Below are 24,023 nucleotides of genomic sequence, written 5' to 3'. Positions count from 1 at the left end.
GAAAGGCGTTGCAGGCAGAGAGAACAGCAGGCACACCCTGAGGATGCTGTGTCATAAGAGAGGACACTGAGTGGCTAACGATGGCTGGCGCATGGCACAACTGGGGGCGCGTGACAAGAGATCAGAGTTGGGCAGGCTGGGACAGCTGTGCAGGGCTCTCTGCCCATGCTGACACATTTGGACTTTTGGGGTTGATTTTGTAATTGATGAAGGGCCATGAATTCAACATTGGATCACCCGCTTAGAGCTGAAACTGTGCTTCTGATCCCATCTACCCATCACCTTGCTTGTGGGGGTAGATTTGAGCCCTAAGGACATGTGCTTCTTGTTTTGAGTAAACGGACCACTGGGCCGGAAGGAGCATTAGCTGTTCTGTCCAGTCACTAAGGACCACTGATGAGCGAATGCACTATTCTTTAGAAGCCAGGATGGCTGGGTATCATTGCGGGAGGAATAGCAACAGAAGCTAACGCTTAGCTAGGTACTCCTTTTAGCCCCTGCCATAGAGTAATTCATTTCCTTCTCACCAGAGCTGCACGAAGTAGGTACAATCACTCTTTTCATGTTACAGACAAGAAGCCAGGTGCACACAGATGTTAGGTGACCTGCTCAAGATCACACAGAGCTAAGCAAGTGGTGGGCTGAGGTGTGAATCTGACTGCCTGTTAAGTCCATGCTTTAAGCCACATAATGCCTTGCCATTTTTTGGGAAGGCGTTAAATGGTGCAACTTGTGAGTCTCCCATGCCTCTCGTGATCCCTCCATCAGCTTCCCTGGATGCTTAAAATTCACTGTGACAGATCCGCCCATTCACTGACCCTTTGATTTATTAGGAAAGGTCTAAACCTTGAGGGTCCAAGAAAAGCGAGACCCCCTGTCCCATCCTCGAGCTGTGCACAGTTCAGGATGTGAGGAAGGGTTGGGGAGGGCAGCAAAGCAGGATGTGTCAGTGGGATCTGTCCGTAACTGAGGCACTTCGGAGGCTCTGAGAGGGCCGAGGCCACAGCTGCAGACTCTGCTTCTAATCCTAAGATGCAAGAACATATAAAACCAGTGTTTCTCAAACTTCCGTCCTTTGAAGCACTGCCTTCACAATTTTGTACATATTCACAGGCCGCTATATACTTAGGATTTCCGTCTTAATTGATTTTTTTCTTAAATAAACTTTAGAGGAAATTTTTGTATTAGTACTATAGAGGGGAAAGTCGTGTCATTTGCCATAAATAGAAAGGTAGGGTAAAAGATAAACAGAGTTTTCAGGTCAACTGCCTGTGTTTGTAAAGTTTTAGGGGAACAAAGCCCTCCACGCTCAATTGTGAAGCTATGTAGAGTTGGGTAGATGCAAAAAACACCAAATGGTCTGCAGACGCCAAATATGTAAGGCCTGGCCATTTAAAAAAATTTGCAGACTTCTGAAGTCAATATAATTCAGTCCCACCTAGGTACTGTTGCTATCCTCTATTAAAAAGAGAGATTAGCAGAGATTCTAGAAGTATTAATTAAGGATGTACTGGCATCAAACTGAGATTTTTCTCATTGACAATAAAAAGACAATCAATATTGAAAAGGAAATAACTTTATCATCAGATGATTTGATACGTCCTCATGCCAAGTTCATTCCCTAAAATTACATTTCATATCACGGCATGCAGTTTATACTTAGGGAAATACTGCATTAAACTAGGATATATATCAAATCAAACCACATATATAATTAGAGGGTTTTTTTTTTTTTTTTTTTTTTTTTTTTTCCGACAGGGTCTTTCTGTGTTGCCTAGGCCAGAGTGCAGTGTGTCAATCTCAGCTCACTACAGCCTCCCACCTCCCGGGTTCATGCAATTCTCGTGCCTCAGTCTCCAGAGGAGCTGGGATTACACAGGTGCACCACCAGGCCCAGCTAATTTTTTTTTTTTTTTGGTAGAGATAGAGTTTCACTGTGTTGACCAGGCTGGTCTCAAACTCCTGACCTCAAGTGATCCACCCACCTCAGCCTCCCAAAGTGCTGGGATTACAGGTGTGAGCCACCACACCCAGTCGGTCATTACAGAATATTTGATCTGGGAGCAAATATGGGTAAAGATACTGAAAACTGTGTGGCCATAAATGTATGCAAGAACTTCACTGTTTAGAGAGCAAAGTGTAGCGGAAATGATGCTGGGAATTAGAATTCAGACCCATGGGAGTAAACCAGCTGTGTGACCTTAGGCAGGTCTCTTGCTCTCTCTGTCTCAGGAAACTGTGAATCAGATATGTTCCTATCCTCCCTGCTGCACGGGACAGCCTGAAGTCTTGGAGCTGTTGCCATTGGTAAAGCCCCTTGTGACCGTGAACTACCAGAGCGCCACAGGTGTCCTCCTCAGCTTTCCTCTAGGGGGCTAAAAGCAAAAGCAGTCTTGCTGAGGAGGCCACAGGGCAGACAGAAGTTGGTTGGGAGAAGGGACGTGATGGATCTGGAGGAAGGCAGGCCACAGAGTCCCAAATAAGGCAGAGGAGAGATGGAAGGTGCCACATGAACAAAGAAAGGCAGCTGATGGAGGGAGCGAGAGGGGAAACTCTGCCTCTGTGGCGATTTAGTTTGGGCTCAGCATTGCTGGAAGACCCTGATGGCCTCACCTTGAGCTGACTGAGGCAGGAAGGAGGCCAGGCGTCCTTTTGAACACCCCAGTTCAGTTTTCTCCATGGAGTTGGGTTCCAGGATACTAGGATACCCTCTCATTCTCTGATTACACATGTCTCGGCATCTCTGGGCAAATGAGCCATCTGCCTCCCGGTTTCAGTAGCCAAGAGAGGTGGATATTTATTTTAGAAACCATGCATGCAAGCTTTATTTTTAAGGCTGTGACATAATATTTGGAACTTTGTTTCTACGCTGTGGTTTCTAAACAATTCAAAATGAATAGAGCCTCTGCTTTTAACTTTTCTCCTGAAGTATAATCAAGGCTGTAGTTATAATAAAACACAGCTGTGGCAGCAAGTAACAGTGGCATCAAACTGTGCCACCACCAGAAGCAGCAGCAGAGAGAACCACTCTCGTTCAGCACCTACTTTGTGCCAAGCACAGTGCTAAATGCGTTACCCTCATGAGGGCCAATCCACAAAACAATTCCACAATGTTACCGTGATCATCTCCACGCAATGGGTTAGTTCATTCAACGTGAAGCAAAATTTTGCGATGGGCCCATGTTGAGACAGCTAGAGGCGAGGGCTGCATTTGAACCCAGCTCAGACTAACTTCAGAGCCCTTTGTTCTTCCCCCTGTGCTGTTCTGTTGTGTAATGGAAATTTCTCATTTTTCTAAGGTGAGAATGTACTGAGTGTCCCCTCTCCAGGAGACAGGCAGCAGGGAGAAATGTGTTAGTAAAGCTGAAGGAATTTTAATACTTCCTTTACAGTCTGAGTGTTAACGGGCTTTGAGTTCCACAGTGGCACTGACATCACCAGGCTGCTGGTACCCAAACCGAAGTTATTTTTTAAATCTCCGAAACAGATGTAGGCACAATCATATTCGGCAACTAGAAAGGGGCAGATTTTTATTTTCTAGCTTCTAAAACGTTTTTAGATATAAAAGTAGGGAGTTTCCAGCCTTTCGCTGACTTTTCGGGAGCTCTTTAGGGATTTGTGTGCCACAGAGTAAAGGGTAAGAAGAGAAGGTGGGGGTGAACAAAATGATCACCGTGAACCTTGGAAGCGTAGTAACAGGCTGGGATCTAACACAGGAACAAATGAAGAAATAAACTAAAATTAGAAAGACATTCAGTGCCCTGATGATGATTTTTATGTAATTTCCCAACTACACAGGGCAACCTGTAATATGAATTTCCCTGTTATTAAGCCAGTAAAATCCAGCAGTAGAACCAATGAGCACATCAATATAATTTGTGCACCAGCAAAGGTGATTCTAACTGAGGTTAAGTGCCTTTAGTCCAAAAGGTTTGTTTTAATCTAAGTTTAACAGTAAAGGGGAAATGAGAGAAACACCGAACAACAGAATTCTCCCACAGAAGTATCTAAGTGTCTGTAGAAAGCACATCTATTCCATCCAATCGACCCATGGGGACGTTCATATCTAAAGTATAAATTGGAATTTAGAGACTTCATGAAAAGCTGTTTTTAAGCTCAATATGCCCCAAATGAGAAGGTGTCAATGAGTGCTTAGGGACTCTTAAATTCAGAGATTATTCAATTGCTCTATTCTACAAATACACTTATGAAACTGTCATAGGAAAAAAATGCTGTGAAATAAACGTTAAAAAGCCTTCTCAAACAAAATCAAAGACATGTTTTGCCCATCACTCAAGGGCATAGGCACATATAAACATAACCTCAAAAAGCAATACAAAGAGGCTCCCTGTATGAATTAATGGCCAGTGGTTTTCAGAAAGAGAAGAACTAGACGGAGGGCATGGCAGCCACAGTACCTTCCAAGGTGTTTTTGTTGGAAGTTTTTGGAGGAGGCCAGTGACCCATGGGAACGAACCTAACCAAACCTTAGGGGCATCCAGGGTATAAACTATTGTCCCTTCCTCGCAGCACCCAAGTTGTAATTCTGGCCCAATTCTTGTCTTCCATTTTCCTTTTGGCATCCTAACCCGACTGTCTCCCCTATTCCTGGACCCCCTTCTTTGTTGGCCAAGGTTTGGCAAAGGCAGGGTCCAAACCCAACCCATGTCCGTCTTGGCTTCTCCCTCCTAACTGGGCTTCTGCTGCCATGCACAATTACCCAAGACACCTGCTCAGCTCAACCGTTTTCACTGGCAAAAGCCCTAGAAGATCTAATGTCTTCCAGGGGAGGGAACTGCGAAGAGGAAGCAGCTTATGGAAACTCTGCTGTCTAAACAGGATTAAAAGCATCAATTCACATGTCACGCCTGGGCTGTTAGTCAATACCAATGTTCCTCTTATCGAGGTAGAAAACCCAACCTCAAAGAAGTTGAATAACTTGTTCTGGGCCCCTAGCAGATAAATGAATGACTGCGATTTGAATAGACACCCAGGGCTGTTTTGCCTCTGACAACTTTGCAGAAAGTAAAGCCAGGGAGAAGCTGGGTTCAACTGTCTTTAAAACTGGTCACATTTAACCACTTGATCAAGCTAACGTCATTGAGCAAGGCTTCATGCTAAGTTTGGGGGCTACAAGGTGAGAAAGATATGATGCATGCCTTTTAGGAGTTTATAATCAAGCCAGGGAGACTCACTGGTGTGTGAAGAATCATACTACCTATATAATAAGTTTGCAGTTCATGGAGCTTTGTGCAAAGCACTGTGAGAACATGGGGTTGGGGAGGGAAGAATGAATAACTCTGCCTAGAGTGTGAAATGAGGCATAGGGGAGGCTTCAAAGAGGAAATGACATTTCATCAGGCTCCTGGGGTCCAACTGAAGGAGAAGGAGATGAATCCTCAGAAAAATGGAGCTGTAGGGCTTGCCAGTCAGCATGGGGTAGTGTGGCTGGAAGCTGGGTGTGTCTACTGGTGGGAAATAAGCATGGGATAGGATCACAGAGCAGCCTGAAGTGGCATCCTTGGCCACTGGACGAGCCACGTAGAGCAGACATTGGCAAACCATGGCCTGTGGGCCAAACGTGGCCCTTCACCTGCTTTTGTAAGTAAAGATTTGCGGGAACATAACCACACTTGCTTGTTTCTATTTTCCATGGCTACTTTTGTCCTATGATGGCAGAGTTAAGTAATAAAGACTGGGATCTCAAGGTGCACAAACCAACAAATATCTTCTTTCTTCTGAGACAGGGTCTTGCTCTGTTGCCCAGGCAGGAGTGGCAGTAGCATGAAATTGGCTCACTGCAGCCTCAACCTCCTGGGCTCAAGTGATCCTCCTGCTTCAGCCTCCTGAGTAGCTGAGTAGCTGGGACCACAGGCCCGCACCATCACTCTCAGCTAATTTTTAAAAAATTTTTGTAGAGTTAGGGTCTTGCTATGCTGCCCAGGCGGGTTTCAAAAGATCCTCCCATCTCCTTCTCCCAAATTGCTGTGATTGCAAGTGTGAGCTACTGCACAAGGCCTCAAAAATATTTTCTAAAATTTCAAGCATGTTTTTAAAAAGAGACAGTTGTTTTTAAAAATAGTTTGCTGACCCCTGACTTAAAGATCTGAACTATTCATTTGAATTTCTGTAACTGACTCAAATGCATTTGATCAGGCTTTCTAGGGCTTTACTCCCACGGTTTCTAAACAGTAGCATCTGAAACTGTCTTTCCCATCATGGACCATTAGCTGTTATCTCTATCATAAGCTTGTCTGGACATTTATAATCCAAATGTTATGCCTGCATTTATTGTTTCTCCTTTTCATTAATTGTTTATATTTCGGGGCTTTGCCACATGCTGTCCTCTTCTGACATCATAACAAGCCTCCCCACAGCACCAGCAAAAGCTCATCACTCAACTTTGAGTCAGTTTGCTTCCTTTGCCCTCTTCCTCAATTCTTCATAAATTTTTGTACCACTTTTAGAATGCTGCTGAAAATTGATTTTTTTTCACTTGCTATTACCACGTTCAAATTCTATGCTTTGACAGATAGCTATTTCTCTGCAAAAAGGCTTCCCTAGTTCTATAAAGCCCTTGGAAAATACAAGGTATACCCACCAGCATTTACAAAACAGAAAAAAATGAAGAAATAAGTTTGATGTTCTGGTAGGCCACGTTAAAGGATTTCTTTTACTTGTAAATCCCCTTACACATGTAAAATCAAATTTGATCTATAAAAATTAAATTGCACATGATTTTATAGGGGATACATCTCTAATACAGAGCAAGGAGTATGGTTATTGTTTTATTAACCACTGGCAATAAAATGGAGTGGAAAAAGGAACTCGGAGTTTTAAACACTGCTTTCTATGGCATGTAGTATACATTTCAGTTTCAATATGACTTTCTCATTAAACTGCCTGGCTCCAAATCTCAGCACTGCCCCTTACTAACTGTGTCACCTTGAGTAAAGTAATGTCTCTTTGTCTCAGCTTCCACATCTGCCAAAAAAAAGGTGGGACTTGGGAGGGAGGAATTGTAACTAACCTCTCTCACAGGGTTGTTACGAGGATCAATGGGATAAAGCATTAAATGTGGTTAATGTAGGCTGGGTGCGGTGGCTCACGCCTGTAATCTCAGCACATTGGGAGGCTGAGGCGGGTGGATCATTTGAGATCAGGAGTTCGAGACCAGCCTGGCCAGCATGATGAAACTTCGTCTCTACTAAAAATACAAAAAATTAGCTGGGCGTGGTGGCAGGTGCCTATAATCCCAGCTACTCAGGAGGCTGAGGCAGGAGAATCACTTGAACCCAGGAAGTGGAGGTTGCAGGGAGCCAAGGTCACACCAGTACACTCCAGCGTGGGTGACCAAAAAAAAAAAAAAAAAAAAAAAAAAAACAGTGGTTAATGTAGTACCTGGCACATAGAAAATACCCTGTCTACTTAGCTATTACGATAATATGATTCTTAAATTTTCTCAATTTTATACTTTTCTCCCACAGCATAAAGAAGAGTGCCTTGGGAACAGCACCGTGGGACTTGACAAATCAAGGGGGACATGGGGTCTTTTTGGCCTCCTTTTCTGATTCCCCTCTGAGGAACATTTCTTCTACACTCCCCACCCATGTGGTTTGGATAGAGTCAACCTCAATCCTGGGCTGTAGATATTGATAGGTAATCCAATCCTGGCTAATCACAATATTCTGTCCTCCACCCAAAGCAACGCCCTGCCCAAAGCAATGGCATTCACAGAGGGGCACGTGACCCAAGTTAGGCCAATGAGAATCTGTCCCTAGGCTCTGATGGAACAATCAGGATCTGAGTGTCTCTCTCTTTGCTGGGTCAATAGCTTATCAGCCTGGAGCTGTTGGTGCCCTTCTTTGTTAGACAGGGGGAAAATCTTCCTGAAAATGAAGCCAGCATGGCAAAATCAGCTGTGAGAGACAGAGAAACAATGCCCCGAAAACAAACACGTGCTCTTGGTTCCAGCACGTTACTCTGGACTTTTCAGTGACATGCGCAGATTTTTGTAGCTTAAGCCAGTTTGAACTGGGTTTTCTGTCACTCTCATCTAAAGGATTCTGACACATACCGATGAACTGACATGTCCTATGGCTAGAATGGAATGTGAATCTCGCTAATCTTGCTACTGCAGGGAAGTGGCCGACCTCAGTGCAGTCTCGGTTATGTCTTCAGCCAGTTGGGACTGCTGGGAAAACTGTTTCATCTTTCTGAGACCTAGTATACTTGTATGTCAAATGAGAGAGGTGAGTGAAAATCAATCTCTAAGATCCCTTTTCACTTCTAACTTTCTACGAGTATCTATTATTCTTGGGTTCATTTCAGGTGCATATACTGTGGTATAATTGGTTACTGATTCTCATATTTGCCTGCTTCCTTCTGTTTCCACTTTAAAAATACCCTATTAGATGCTCAATCTGTATATTTCAAGTGTTTATTTCTTTCCCTTCAATTTCCTTCTAACAAATATATATTTATTTTTGTGTACTTGGACATAATGATCCCATTTTCTTCCCATTTCTATATTTTTAAATCTAATTAAGGTGATAAGCTCCTTGAGGGCTGATGCTAGAGTTTCCCTGTGTGTGTAAATATTATTTTTTTTAATTGCCAACCAAGCTGCCAGTTTTTACAGAGCAGCAGGATATGGGTTTTAAGTAATGTAAGCAGGAAATGGGTCTCCAGCCCACACAAAATAATGCAAAAGTAGTGATTTTCCCTTAGTCCACATCTGGCTTACTCATTTATAATTTCAGCCTGAACTGAAATTCTCCCACAGAAATGCTGTGTGACACCCATGTCTACAGAGCCTCAGATCAAAACTAGAGCAGTAGGTGACCATCCTGTGAATCTCACACATATAAATAATCTGGCTATTTCAGGTTATCATGCTTTTCTCTTCAGTGCTAGGATTTAGAGCCTGAGCCAATTGGATGTAAACTTCATATCGTCAAATGTGTGGATTTCAAGTAACTCAATGGCTCTAAAACTTGGAGGGAGGTAAAGGAACCGAATGAAATGTGGCCAAGTGACCCATCATCTGCAGATGGAACTACTGCCCAGAGGAAAGAGTTTGCCAGAAGGAATGGCACATGTAGGATGCTTTCCTGTCTGATGACCCAGTCCAGTCTCCTTCATGAGGACTCTAAATATTAACAAGACCCCCATTGCAAATGCCTTACTGGGTTCCTCTTGGCAAATATAACAAAAGGACTTGGAGGCAGTGGTTTCATAGGGTTGGCCAGTTCAGTAATTCAATGGTGCTATTAAGGGCCTGATTTCTATCTTTCCACTTCTCCATCTCCAGTGGATGCGCTGTCCCACAGCTGACTTCCCTGGGGATTGGAGGATGGCCACCAAGGGCACTTGTGGCTACCTGTGTTCTTGTTCACATGCATGAAGGGAAGGGTACTTTTGTCCTGATATTCTATACGTGAGTCTTGAATTCCCTCTCACTGAACCAGCCTAGGTTACATGTTCACACACGCGGCTGGAACATAAAATATGCTGATGGGCTTTAGTTGACTGAGCGGATCCCAGCCTGGAAGTTTTCTCTGAAGCATAGAAACCAAAGGAGTATAAAGGAAAACTAAAATCTGAGTACAGTTAAAAAAAGGTGAAGGGACAGGAGCACAGTTAGGAAATGTATCTGGGTGGGCTAACGAAACATCTGCTACAATCCCTGAGCAAGAGCTCCCGGCCGAGGGCAAGACTCCGAGCTCAGCACCCTCAGAGCAATGCCTCTGGCTGGCTAGAGGGGCTTTCCCTCTTTAGTCAATCTTCACCCAAGGCCATGTTACCCACTTCCAAAATCTAAGAGCCCTTCATCTATAATATAATTCTTCCAACTCCATTAGAGGGACATGGTTGGGGCGCCTGGCTCTTGGTCCCATACTCTTGAAGGGCAGTAGCCATGTCTCAGGTACCTCCAGGGTCTCCACGCAGCACCCAGCCCACTGCTCACGCGTGCAGCATGCCATCACCAAAATCCCCCATGATGGAGTTACAGGAAGAGTAGTAGTCCCCAAGAGCTTCACTGGACACATATCCCCATGACCTCCATAGGCCTGCTTGAGCCAACCCATTCACCTAATTCATTCATTCATTCTTTTTTTTTTTTTTTTTTTGAGATGGAGTCTTGCTCTTGTCGCCCAGGCAGGAATGCAGTGGTGTGATCTGGGCTCACTGCAACCTCTGGCTCCCAGGTTCAAGCAATCTCCTACCTCAGCCTCCTGAGTATCTAGGATTACAGGCACCCACCACCATGCCCAACTAATTTTTGTAGTTTTGGTAGAGACGGGGTTTCAGCATGTTGGCCAGGCTGGTCTTTAACTCCTGACGTCAAGTGATCCACCCACCTTGGCTTCCCAATGTGCTGGGATTATAGGCGTGAGCCACCATGCCTGGCTTAATACTTTCTTATTCCCTAGATTTGTACACATCCAAGAGAGAAAGGGCAAAATTTGTGGCAGTGTATATACTCTGTCTATATGAAAGCCTGTATATTTCAAATCCCCAACATCAGATATTTCTGGACTAGTAGCCAAGTTTTAATGTATTTTAAAAATCTCTTTTGCATTAATAAAAGGTATTATTGTTTGGAAAAGACGGCTTGGAGGAGAAAAACTATCAAGTTTGGAAAAATGCCAGTGTCCCGGATTTTGAAATGTTTCTTCCACAAGGTATACAATCCTTCCCTCCTAAAAAATGGCAAATTATGACTGCTACTCACACTGATGCCTGTCATTTTATCTTATCCTCACTGATACCGGTGAAGATCCTTACATCCATTGTCAAGATGGGGAAATGGGGTCACCAAGTGACTATGTAATACGCTTGAGTTACTGCTAACGACTCTGGGATCCACAGCGAGTTAGCCACTGCCCTGGAATGCAAATCTGCCATCCACGACACCTAGTTCCTGTCTTTCCACCAACTGTCACTCAAGTTTCATCTAGAAATCTCCACACGAATCCCCATTTTCGGGTCATCTCTAGTCACACCTACCCTTGGCAAGAAATCATTAGCGTCACATGTGAATTCCACATGATTGTGGAAGGTGAGCAAATCACAGAGATAAGGAAAACAGGGAGAAAGTTTTCTGAGACTCCACTTACATTCTTTGGACATTCCCACTTCAAAGCACTTCTGGAGTCGACAGTACTGGCATCGATTCCTGGTGACTTTATTAATAACACAGTTCTTATCTCGGTGACAAGTGTAAATCATGTTCTTCTGAATACTTCTGCGGAAAAAGCCCTGCAAACAAGCAAGAAGATGAGAAAAGCCAGTAAGGCAACTGAGCTTCATCAGAAATCAAAGCCAGCCTTATCAATGCATAAACTGCTTTTTTTGAGTAACGAAGTGATGGCAGAAGAGTTAACTTACATAAACCCTAAAATCCTCTTGAGAGATCAAGAGTTCTTCCCTTGCTGCAAACCCAAAAGCCCCTTTTAATCAAAACTAGACATGACCATTATTATCTTGCTAAAGGAAAGGTAATACCAAGCTGATTTATTTGGAAAACACCAGAGTTGGGCTCCCTCCAAACAGGCTTGGCTTCATAACTGGCTCCCTTGCTGGCCAGAACAATTTCAGGTGAGCCCCTACCAAGAAACCAAATACATGAGGATTTTTATCCAATCAAAGAAATTATTGGCTGGGTACAGTGGCTTACTCCTGTAATCCAGCACTTTGGGAGGCTGAGGCGGGAGGATCATTTGAGGTAAGGAGTTTGAGACCACCCTGGCCAACATGGCGAAACCCATCTCTACTAAAAAAAAATACAAACATTAGCCAGGCACGGTGGTGCACACCTGTAATCCCAGCTACTTGGGAGGCTAAGGCAGGAGGACTGCATGAACCTGGGAGGCGGAGGTTGCAGTGAGTCAAGATTGTGTGCCACTGCACTCCAGCCTGGGTGACAGGGTAAGACTCCATCTCAACAACAAGAGAGAAAGAGAGAGAAAGAAGGGGGAGGGGGAGAGGAGGAGGGGAGAGGGGGAGGAGGGGAGGAGAGGAGAAATCATTTGTTTAATGCAAGAGTTAGTTTTTTCAAAGGCATCTTCTCTGAGTTCTTTTACATACTGAGTTCCTCTCACAATTTAAAAAAAATTATTCTAAAAAATTATCTAAAATTGGAAACAAGAAAGAAAAATGAGTGTCTGCCCATTTAATGGCATATTAGAGTTATGTTGTCCAACATGGTAGCTATTAGTCACATGAGGCTACTTAAATCAAAATTAATGAAAAGTAAATAAAATTAAGAATTTAGTTCCTTAGTTACATTAGCTACATTTCAAATTTCCACCATGCTAGAATACTTGCTGACTAAATATGTGCTATATCTGGCCCCTAGCTACCATATTAGACACCACATATATACAATATTTTCATCATTGCAGAGAGCTCTATCAGGCAGTAATGTACTACACCACTGACTGACAAGCCCATCTAAGTGTCATCTAACACTCGCAGGAAATGTAACTTTGTTTGACTTATTATTTACTATTGAATAGACCCAGATTCTATAAAGGCTATAGAAAATTGGTAAATTACACATGATTTTTTTTTTTTTTTTTTGAGACAGAGTTTCACTCTTGTTACCCAGGCTGGAGTGCAATGGCGCGATCTCGGCTCACCGCAACCTCTGCCTCCTAGGTTCAGGCAATTCTCCTGCCTCAGCCTCCTGAGTAGCTGGGATTACAGGCACGCGCTACCATGCCCAGCCAATTTTTTGTAGTTTTAGTAGAGACGGGGTTTCACCATGTTGACCAGGATGGTCTCGATCTCTTGACCTCGTGATCCACCCACCTCGGCCTCCCAAAGTGCTGGGATTACAGGCGTGAGCCACCGCGCCCGGCTAATTACACATGATTTTTGTCTAGTGTAGGTGCAAAACATTTCGGACCAAATGAACAGTAACCCCAAACGTTATTGTTTTATTGCCCTGTAGGACATGAACCATTTTGTATCTAACTTTGCAATCTTATTCTGGTCTTCTTTTTTTCTTCCTTCCCTCTTCTCTCTTGTTTTCTATCTACCTGAGTATCTTTCTCATATATTCCTTTAAACCAGCTTTGTCATCCTTCTATTCCCTCCATCAATGAGTTAAATATATTTTCAACATGGGCCTACTAAATACTTAAATGGGTTCTTTGCTTTTAACTTTTTGAAAATCATATTTTGATAAAAGCAGCAATTTATCCTGATTTTCTGTGAAACACTGATGAAATAAAGCAGACTTCAGGCTCCAGAAGCAAGGGGTCCCCAGCTTCTTATTCATCTTCCCCATTTCTACATACAGCTTTGCAGACAATGGATGATCAAGTGATGCTTGTTGAATACACAGATGAATGAATGGTGAGTGGTGACACCTGTTGCCTTTTCTCTCTTCTAAATGCCCAAAAAAATCTTCCACGTTGCTATAAGTATTAAGAGTTAGGGGGTCTACCTTACCAGTTGTGACGTGACTTATACCTACACCAGAAACTATTCTCTTGAATGCAAGAAACACTATGAATGTGTTGAATGGAAATGAAGACCCACCATCTGGTCTTTCAACCTTCCCTGAAGTACATTAAATTAAAACTGCAGGAGCCAAAGCTAAGAACACTCAAAGCTAAAGCACATTAGCAAAGAATGGTCATGTAACACACATTGTTTAGGATACTTATGTGGGCACCCTAGGATTTTGATGTCTAAATAAGCATATTTTTACTGGCAGGGTTCAACTGTAAGCTCCTGGAAATCCTGTTTAAGATTGCAACTCCTGTCACATATCCCAGACACACATTTTCCAAGAAAACCAGCATATTTTTGTGCCTCTGGAGCTGCAAATATGCTTAGAATCTAAAATAACAGGTTATGAAGACTGTGAAATCCTCCCAGAGTCTGCGCAGAGTGGTCACCTAAAAACATATCTTTCCCTGCAAAAAAATACCTACAGGTCACTTTCTGCTGCCAGATGTAGAAACTCAAGTTTACAGACACCTCCATTGCTCTTCTGCCGAGAAACACTGACATGATGGCAGACATAGCCCTTTACACACGTGGGAAGAAAATGAGGTACAGACAAAGGTGACTCCCTCCATTTATTAAAAACCAAATATTCAGTTTGGCAATCTCTTAGTAAGTGACCGGGAAGGAGAGAAAAACAACCTCATGATGCTCAAATGAAAGACGACTAGGGAACTAAAGAACTTTATATGTCACTAATTACCCAGTCCGTGCGGTTCAGTAACAATGACGCCAGAAACTAAATAGGACTTCTTGGTTTTCCAAATCAGATTTTTGGCTGGATTTCAGGAGAAGGTCTAAGTTTCAGTAAATCATTTCCACCATGCTTGAATACGCGCTGACTAAAATAAATGCTATGAGGTATTTTTATACATGGGTTGGGTAAACAGACGTGCCCTCTGAGCAAAAGAAAGGCTTGCATGATACAAATCCTCCTCCCCCTTCACTGATATTATGAATTGTTTTATAAACCTCATTGACTCGTAGATCACTGCTTTGAGAATCCAGTGTACGTGGGGGCGGGCAGTGTGGGTGGGGGGCAGATATCCTCATACACCTACAGTTTACTTAGCTAATATTTCAATTTAAGTTGATCCCTTTTATTTTTTAACACTGTCTAAAGTGGAAACCATTTACCTCTGACTTATGTGGAAACCCAGGTCCACTGTCAATATTAGAAGGCATTCATGAAATAAGAGAAATGCAAAAATATAATAATCAGATGTCATTTCACTCATCCTGGACACTGCGTCCAGATACCAACTCTGTAACTGCTGACACCATAATTTTACTCTTTCATTTTCTGGGAACTTCCTTTTCTCAGTAAACCCAGGAAAATTCTATGAGATCACCTTGGCCAGGAAGCCTTCTCTGACTGATCTAAGCATACGTGGATGCTGCTTCTCCTACGTGTTTTGCTTTTCCTTCCATGTTCTACCTATTCAAGGATGATACTTAAAGTCTTAAACAATAGTACTATCTGCTTCAGAGGTTACATAGGTGGCACAGGGTGATGCCAACCTGTGGCTGATGGCCACAGCCTCAGGGAATCCAGTAGGCATTGCGCTTTTCTCCACTAAGGTGTCAGTGCCAAGTGTGCCACCTTTCTTGCTGATATCCATGCCTCCCTGAAAAGGGAGTAGGATAGGTAGAAAGGCTGGTTCCTGTGAACCTGAGCTGACAAGTTGGCGGACCCAGTGTGGCCTCCAGGCAGTGCCTAATACGACTTCTCTGGAACTAAGACAGCACAGTTGGATGGAGGGAGGGAAGACCCAAGGCAATGGCAAGTCAAAAACTGGCAGGAAAGTGTTTCAGTTTTCAACACCTAATAAATTCTGTTGGGACTCACCAGGTGAATAGCTCAGGGCTAAGACAGAACCTGACACACAGAAGATATTCAATTAATAACTGCTTACTAAATGATGAAGTCCTAGCTATAACCAGAATAACAGTCTTAGATTTTAACTTACTTATTAAAACGTGTTCCTTGAGGGTGATATCACCTCTATTTAAGAAACTAAACAACTAGATTTCTCAGAAGTTAGTAGCAGACCACTAATTTGAGTTGTAATCGGGTTAGTCAGTCTGGGCTGCTGCTGGCTAACTGTGCCTTGTGCACGTTGACTGGGATTTTTGTTATACATCACAGCTTGTTGGCTAATCATGAATTCCATCGGTAACATGAGTTCTGTTGCCTAATCATGACTTCTGTTGCTTAATTCTAATTTCTGCTGGTTGATTATGACTTTTCTTGATTAACCATGGCTTGATTAATCATGACTTCTGTTGTTTACTATAGCTAAAGTTGGTAACACAACGAACACCGATTACTGAGACTGGAAAGACAGATCTGTGTTATAAACGGAGGCAAGCATTTTCTAACTGTGGATTTTTCAACCTTCTTACCTCATGCTCTTTGACTGCTGTTATCAAAGAACTGAGGTACATGCTAAAAGGAAAAACAAGAACTCACATGGTGGAGAAGGCAATACATGCATTAGAGCCATTTGGTTCATGTATTAGTAGTAATTATGAAATGCCCATATCTGACTCAGATTACTTCTGTCTCCCCGAGGGTAAGAAACACCATTGTTCCACACTTTTGCACTGTTGGTGGGAGTGTAAATTTGTTCAACCGTTGTGGAAGACAGTGTGGCGATTCCTCAAGGACCTAGAAATAGAAATTCCATTTGACCCAACAATCCCATTACTGGGTATATATCCAAAGGATTACAAATCGTTCTACTATAAGGACACGTGCACACGAATGTTCATTGCAGCACTGTTTACAATAGCAAAGACCTGGAACCAACCCAAATGCCCATCGACGATAGACTGGATAGGGAAAATGTGGCACATATACACCATGGAATATTATGCAGCCATCAAAAACGATGAGTTTGGGTCCTTTGTAGGGACATGGATGAACCTGGAAACCATCATTCTCAGCAAACTGACAGAAGAGCAGAAGATCAAACACCGCATGTTCTCACTCATAGGCGGGTGTTGAACAAGGAGAACACATGGACACAGGGAGGGAAGCACTACACACTGGGGTCAGTTGGGGGGAAATAGGGGAGGGACGGTGGGGGGTGGGGAGCTGGGGAGAGATAGCAAGGGGAGAGATGCCAGATGTAGGTGATGGGGAGGAAGGCAGCAAATCACACTGCCACGTGTGTACCTATGCAACAATTTTGCATGTTCTTCACATGTACCCCAAAACCTAAAATGCAATAAAATAAATAAATGGGGGGGGGGAAAAAAAGAAACGCCACTGTTCCAAATCATCCCTATTACCTACAGTGCAGAAAGAAGCAAACATCCAAAGGAAAGACAACTGTCTTTTTATACCCAAATATCCTTCTATACTCAGAAGCATAAAATTTACAATTTCCTTGATGGACTCATCTTAAATCACAAATCTAGAAAGGACATGGAGAAAAGTGGCTCCTCTCTCTCCCTCCTGCATATTTTGATATGGAATTGGATTAGGCCATCTTCCCTCATCTGATACCCTCAAATTATTGCTCTAGATTTTTTTCCCCCCACACAAGTCCTGTTTCACCTTCTAGTTTTCAGATGTTATCACACACAATAATCTCCACCATCTCCCATAGGAGGGAATTTCTGTTGGTTTTAAGGGCCTAGTGAATTGTCTGGTTCAGGCGCATGTGGATTTGAACTGTGGCTCAGCCACTTACTATCTGCATGACCCTGAGTGAATTAAGACCTCAGTTTTCTCATCTGTAAAAAAAAAAGGGTGACAACAAATATCTCATGAGAAAACTCTGTGTATCCAAAGGGGGAATGCATGCAAAGTGTTGGGACAGCCTGGCCACGTAGCAGGTACCCAATGAATAGCAGCTGTTATTGAGAAAATTTCTTTCCTCAAAGCTTTTTACTGAACAATTTCCCATATACATTCTATGTTTAAAATAAAGATCCCCAAATAGTATAGGACAGTGTTCAATCTCTACACAATTTTGGGGATGAACAACTTCATGATTCCAAAGGCCATCTCTATATTTAATCATTCACTTTTTGATTCATTCACTCAATGCCAATTAATTGGAGTAGATGTGGTAAGCTTTCTTGGGGCATACAAAGGTGATTCTTGTCCTTTCTCAGTATACTATACAAGGAACAATAAATCAAGTGAACACTATGTAAGAGATGCCACCAAGCAGTGTGATAAGAACTTTAATGGAAGTAGAAAGTGAACAAGTGTCTACCCTAGTGCCTGATCCACATATTGTAGACACATTAAATATTCATTGAGCAAATAAAGGCCTTAGGAATTCAAAGGAGTTAGAAGAAAGGAAAACTGGCACTTGATTGCAGCTGTAGTGAAAAAATAGAATTTGAAAGGCAGGCTTTTTCCCCAAGAAGCATATTATGGGTAAGCAACAGAGGTTTGGGGTAAGAAAGAGCAGGGAACAGCCAGTGGTCGGGGTTGGCAGAGACGCAGACGATGTGGGGGTGTGTGTAAGCTACAGCTGGAAGAGGGGGCTGATGTTCAAGCTGGGGAAGATCTTCAAGGCCATGCCAAGCATTTACTAGAGAGACACTGTACTCTTCTCTGCAGTAGAGGACTGGAGTCGAATTATATTCTCAGGATTGTCCAGGAAACTGTGAATCACTGACTTCATCATGCATCTATCTAAACTAGATATTGAGCTCTGGGTATCAACACAAATACCTAAAAATCTGAGCCTGCCTGTGGGTCTAGGTCGGAATGTAGCCCAAGAATCCTTGCTTTCTAAAATAACAGTGCAATCTGCTGACTCATGTTTAGTCATACATTTGCTTGTGAGAATTCATACTGTGGTGTTTTGAATGGAAGTTATTTTTTAGCCTTAGAGCCATCGACATCAGGTTTAACGTGTGGAATGTGTCATGATTGTCTTAAGAAAGGAACTAAGATTAAAAAAAATTTTATAAAAAGGCAATTTGGTACTATATTTAGTCATAAAAAGCATTGAGTCAGGGGAATCTACCCGAAAAGTGGTGTGGAAAGTACATCTATGTAAACTGGGCTGTTGCAGAGTTAATTTCTATCCCATGCAAAGTTCAAAAGGGTAATTTCTCCTTCCAGAGCCAAAGAAAGAAAAGAAAGTGAGGAGCATTACTTAGTCATATTTTCCTCAGTCATTAAAAGAGTCTAACCTCATCTGAATAGAAAAGTAAGCAAATGACCAGCCCAGGCAGTCATTCAGCCATCCGGCAAGGCTGGAGCTCTGTGCAGTGTGACCCCAGGCCAGCAGAGAGCTGCCAATAATGCTTATTTCCAGCCAGAAATAAATGCTGCCAGTAGGAGGTGAGTGTGGAATAATCCCATCACAGCAACTCTGGGAAACATGGCTTTCAAATCAGGAAACACGTTGTGTTAAACAAACAAAAAACACCCTCCAGAGTGAGTGGAAGTCTATGCGTGACAACGTCCGAGAAGTTATTAATAGCAAAATTTGGGGGGAGAAAGAAAAGTGAAGACCTTTTCACCCCACTGAAAGACAATGGGTGAGAGGGAGGGAGAAAGTAGAAAAACAGCCTATTATTTTGACGACAGGGAGTTTCCTTCTATGCAGGGAGGGTGGGCATAAATGTAATGAAAAGAACACTGAACAAGTTACAGGGGGCCAAACTCCGGGCCACAGAAAAGGAAAAAAACCCAAAATTCATAAATCAACAAGGAAGCTGAGCTGTTCCAAGGGCAAAAGCTCAGAGTTAATTATTTTTGTTAAAGAAAAAAAAGGTAATACATCCCCACCAGGACATGGTCCCAGTGCTGGGGATTCAGTAAAGGTGAATGAACAGCACCGCTGAAGATTGTAACGCTCTGATTTTTTAATAGCCATGGCTTCCATAGGTCTGTTAGTCTATTGCACTTCTTGCCTGCTAACTTGGAGGGTATCTTCTGGCCTTTCAGTGAGAACTTGACCATATATTTTGGGCCTAAAGTTCTCCTTTCAATTCCCTTGGTCCAGAAGCTTCCTTAGCACACTTATTCTTACCATTAGACAAGAAAGCCTGAGTTTTAAAAATACGTCTAGAAAAATGGTTCTAAAGAAGGCAGAGATTACAGATTTAGCAAAAACATCATCACTGTGAAAACTAATCTTTCGAGAAGATTACAGCATTTTCCTGGATTTTGTCAGGTGAAGCCTCGAGAGAGTCAACCTCTGTTAGACTCAGAGACCACAGCTCTCAATCCTTTTAATCCCCAATTAATTAAAACTCCCTGGGAATACCAACGAAAAGGTGACCTATGTTCTTCAATGAGAACCTGAACTCACATTATCAGACATCAAGGTCTAAACTTCCAAAGTTATGATGTCCCAGGAAGGGCATGAAGCCCATGTATTCAGTTAGAGGAACATGATCCCAGGAAGAAATGTTACTAGGTAATGTAAACTGGAAACTCATAGTAAGGAGAGATTACTCAGTTGGATGAAATGTCCTTTAATTTAGGTAAAAATATGTCTTTTTCTATTTCTAAAACATGACCTTGGATAAAATATATATTTTTAAGTGGCCAAGTAACATACAGGTCTGCTTATCATAACCCTAGTTTAACTGGTAGGCAGCAAGTCGACCAGGTTTTATGACCAGTTATCTCAAAACAAAATTTTCAGGGAGCAAGTTTCACAAGGCAAGTCAACACTGCTAGCGAAACTGGCTGTTTTCAAAGGGGGAAAAGGTTTGTTCTGGGCAGAGCATGTGACTGTGCAGTCCTACAGGGCCTTGCACCTAGAAGGGTCTGGAGCACGGTTTACTGCTTTGCTGTCACTGTCTTAAAGTTCGAAATAATTATTTTTATTTATTTCTATGTTTTTGAGACAGAGTCTCACTTTGTCACCTAGGCTAGAGTACAGTGGTGCAATCTTGGCTCACCGCAACCTCTGCCTCTTGGGTTCAAGCGATTCTCATGTCTCAGCCTCCGGAGTAGCTGGGATCACAGGCATTTGTCACCCGTGCCTGGCTAATTTTTGTGATTTTAGTAGAGACAGGGTTTCATCATGTTGGCCAGGCTGGTCTTGAACTGCTGGCCTCAAGCGATTTGCCTGCCTCGCTCTGCCACAGTGTTGGGATTACAGGCATGGGCCACCGTACCCAGTCCTAAATAATTTTTGAATAAGAGACAAGCATTTTCATTCTGTATAAGGTCCTAGTTATAGAGTACCATCTACAGCAAAAGTGTTCAACCTCTTTTTCCTTCAGGAGGATGTGGTAGTCTTGGATAGTCTCTCTTCTCTTCTGATTGGCTAAAGACTGGATATCAGACAGAATTAAGTAGTCCACTGTAATCACACTCATTTTCCCTCAGGATTCCCCTGGGATGCCTCTGAGAAATTCCATGACCTCAGTAAGAGCTAGAAAGGAAAACCTTTCAGTTGGGAGCTTATGTTTTACTACTGGGCTTTATTTCCCTAGTATAAAAAGGACTTCCGGGTAGGAACGCAGGGGGAGTGGGAGAAGCCAAGAGAACACAAATAACTTCTTTGAAACTGAATAAAATTTCCTTCCAAATAGCACACCAATCTAGGCATGATTTAAGAGGATGCCCAAAGGCTCATGATAGACTCCCTAGGTATCTCCAACCTCCACTTGGGAGCCACTGAAATAAAGGGTGACTTGAAAAGTAGGTAAAGAATATGAGGTTCAGTAGTTATCTAAAGAATTTCTCTGCAGTAGATATATTTATACCATAAATACATCTTGGGGACCACTTTGCCTCTTCTCAAGAGTTTGAATTAAGATGTGGCAGAAAGAAAAACTATATGACAGGGGAAACAAAGCCTCTAAAATGGAAGCTTCCACTGTGCTCCACAGGCTTTCCTTAAATCTGGTCTTGAGAATTTGAACCAACTAAAGACATCTGTTTTCTAAATTACTTGGGTCAGTTATTTTGTGCCCTTCCTTGGTGAAATCCATAGTTACTGATCCATTATCAGGATTAGTCTAAATATGACAGGGCAAGAAGCCAATGAATTTTACGTTTTTAAATTTTCAATTATTTCACTGAAAACAAAATGCACCAAAATAGCTGCTCAGCTATAGCCCAGGAGTTCGTGGACCCCAGCTGCTTTGCACATTAATTACTAAATCTCTTCTGGACCCAAATTAAATTTTCTCATCTCTACTGAGAAGAGGGGGAAAAAAAAGGTAAGCAGGAGGACAGCATGCCAAAACATGCTCCTGTATACTTAAACTCTTTGCCAAACAGCATGAATTTTAAAGTCTCTTTTAGAAGTTTGGTATGCAACATTTTGCCATGAACAAAGCCAGGACTTAGGTCTATCATAACATGCTGGTTGACAGCAACCAGCACATGACCATGCATATCACATCATTCAAAGGTCTCTCACAGACCCAAATAATTATGATGCACTTGGATTGCTTTATGATGTTAAGGACCTAAATTAGCACAGAAAAATAAATGCTTGTCTATAACTTGGTGCATTTTTTCCAAGTCCATTTAATTTTCAGGGCCACTTCGGGATCTTCTAGCTGGAATTTTTCTCACTTATACATGAACTGAAGTAAAAAGGGAAAAATCATAGCTTATATGAGAACAGGAGAAGGAAGGCCAGTCAGGCACTTACATTTAAGTCTTCAAGTCTGACACCTGAAAAATAACAGATTTATTGGATGTAGCCTTCTGCTTCTCTTCAACACAGACACTGCTCTGACAGTGCAAAAATCTCACTAAGTTTATTGAGAAAATATTACTCAAGCTCCAGCTCTCAAAATGGATTTCATCCTTGTATGGAAAAGCTGTGGTGAGTCCAGGCTGAAGCCTGATAATGCTAAGAGTATTGACCTCTGCACACTGAGATCACCGATGGAATGGTTTAAAGCCCACCCACAGGCCGAGTGCAGTGGCTCAAACCTGTAATCCCAGCACTTTGGGGGTCTGAAGCGGGTGGATCACGAGGTCAGAAGTTCGAGACCAGCCTGACCAGCACAGTGAAACCACATCTCTATTAAAAATACAAAAATTAGCTGGGTGTAGTGGCATGTGCCTGTAATCCCAGCTACTCGGGAGGCTGAGGCAGGAGAATCATTTGAACCCAGGAGGCAGAGGTTCCGGTGAGCGGAGATCACATCACTGTACTCCAGTCTGGGTGACAGAGTGAGACTCCTTCTCAAAAAACAAACAAAAGACGACCTGCCCCCTCAAAGTTGCTCATGCCCTTGTACCGTCATACTTACCCAGGCCCCCAAACCTAGAGTGTTCTCTCTCTGCTCGGTGCCTTTCCACATGCCTTATGATTTCAGTCCTTTCCCCGCCTTGTCCTGTGGTTCAGGACCGCTCATGCTCCAAGATACAGCCCCAAGAGGGGCCAGGCTCCCACCAAGCCCCCACTACCTGTGTCTGCTGTTGCAACACTCATTCTACGACAGTGCAACGATTGATCTTTGTCTCTTTCTTCCTCAAAACAGGAGTCCTTTGCAGGCAGGAATGTGACAATCTTTTTTTGTGATGGAGTATATGCAACTTTTACAATTAAAAAATAGTATATTATATGGATATGCCATGTAGAAGGGAAGAAAAGATCAGCAAAGATACCTAAGTTTAAACCAAAATACTTCATATTCAAGGAAAGAAAAAAGGAAGCTCTATTTTCATTGGTAAACTCTAATATCATAAATTCAGGCAGCAATGTGAACTTAATGATTTATCCCAAACTCCCTTCTTTCTTATTCCAAATTAGCAAAAAATAGGCTCAAATTTCACCCACAGGCTCCTCTTTCTTGATCTTTAAAATTAAAGTAGCTATATTATGTCAGCACAAGTGCCAAGATTTGAAATTAAATAGGTCCCCAATGCAAAAGAAAAAGTTCTTTTAAACCACATGAACTTGTCTGCAATTAGCACGTTACAGCTTCGACCTAAGCACTATGCTATATGGAAATATGCTCCTGGAGCTGCTGCTGTTTCAAGGACCTGAAGCTGTGCACTTTCTGAAGTTGTTTTGTAGGAGAACATTTAGCAGAACACACACAATTAATTTTTTAAGCGTTACCTCTCTGCTTTTCCATTTCATACCTGACTTTAGTTGATAAAAAGAGGAGTGGCCTTTTGATTACACAGGAGAGAAGGGGAAAAACAGTCTCGGTAATAAAAGAGGTACCTGCCAATTAGTTAGACTGTTCTCCCGTTTTCAATTAAAGGCAGCCTAATGGATGGAGGGAGACCTGTTTTATTTTCCCTGACAGAGCTCTTATTTTTAAACTCTTAGCTTCATTTTCCAAAATTGCTGGCTTTAGACAGAAGAAACATATATCTTGAGTGAAAAGCTGTACTGTTCTTCTATTTCCTGTATCAAAATTACATTCTCCTCAGTGGCTACTTCCCATCTGGCTCCACAAAGCTTTCTGCTGCCCAGGACTGGCTTGTTAATGGATGGCGGTCCCTGATGTTATAACCCACTCCAGAAGATGGGGTGTCAGATCCTGCCCCGGGGCCAGGAAGCCTCATCTAGGAGCTTTGGGGG

The 24,023-nt window shown here is 42.6% G+C and overlaps 1 protein-coding gene across 3 annotated transcripts in view; it reads right to left on the bottom strand.

The window, feature by feature from the left end:
* RARB (retinoic acid receptor beta) overlaps positions 1–24,023 on the bottom strand; it is a 416,035-nt gene that overhangs the window by 86,789 nt on the left and 305,223 nt on the right. For all 3 annotated transcript variants that reach the window (XM_032267931.1, XM_032267937.1, XM_032267941.1), the window contains one exon: positions 11,124–11,265. In XM_032267931.1, coding sequence (XP_032123822.1) covers positions 11,124–11,265 — 142 coding nt within the window. The remainder of the gene's footprint in view (positions 1–11,123; positions 11,266–24,023) is intronic.

Source organism: Sapajus apella, unplaced genomic scaffold (assembly GCF_009761245.1).
Source record: "Sapajus apella isolate SASKATOON/1434 unplaced genomic scaffold, GSC_monkey_1.0 scaffold4, whole genome shotgun sequence".
Classification (NCBI taxonomy): domain Eukaryota; kingdom Metazoa; phylum Chordata; class Mammalia; order Primates; family Cebidae; genus Sapajus; species Sapajus apella.
Note: the sequence above shows the minus strand (reverse complement) of the source record. Positions and strands in the feature narration are given on the sequence as shown.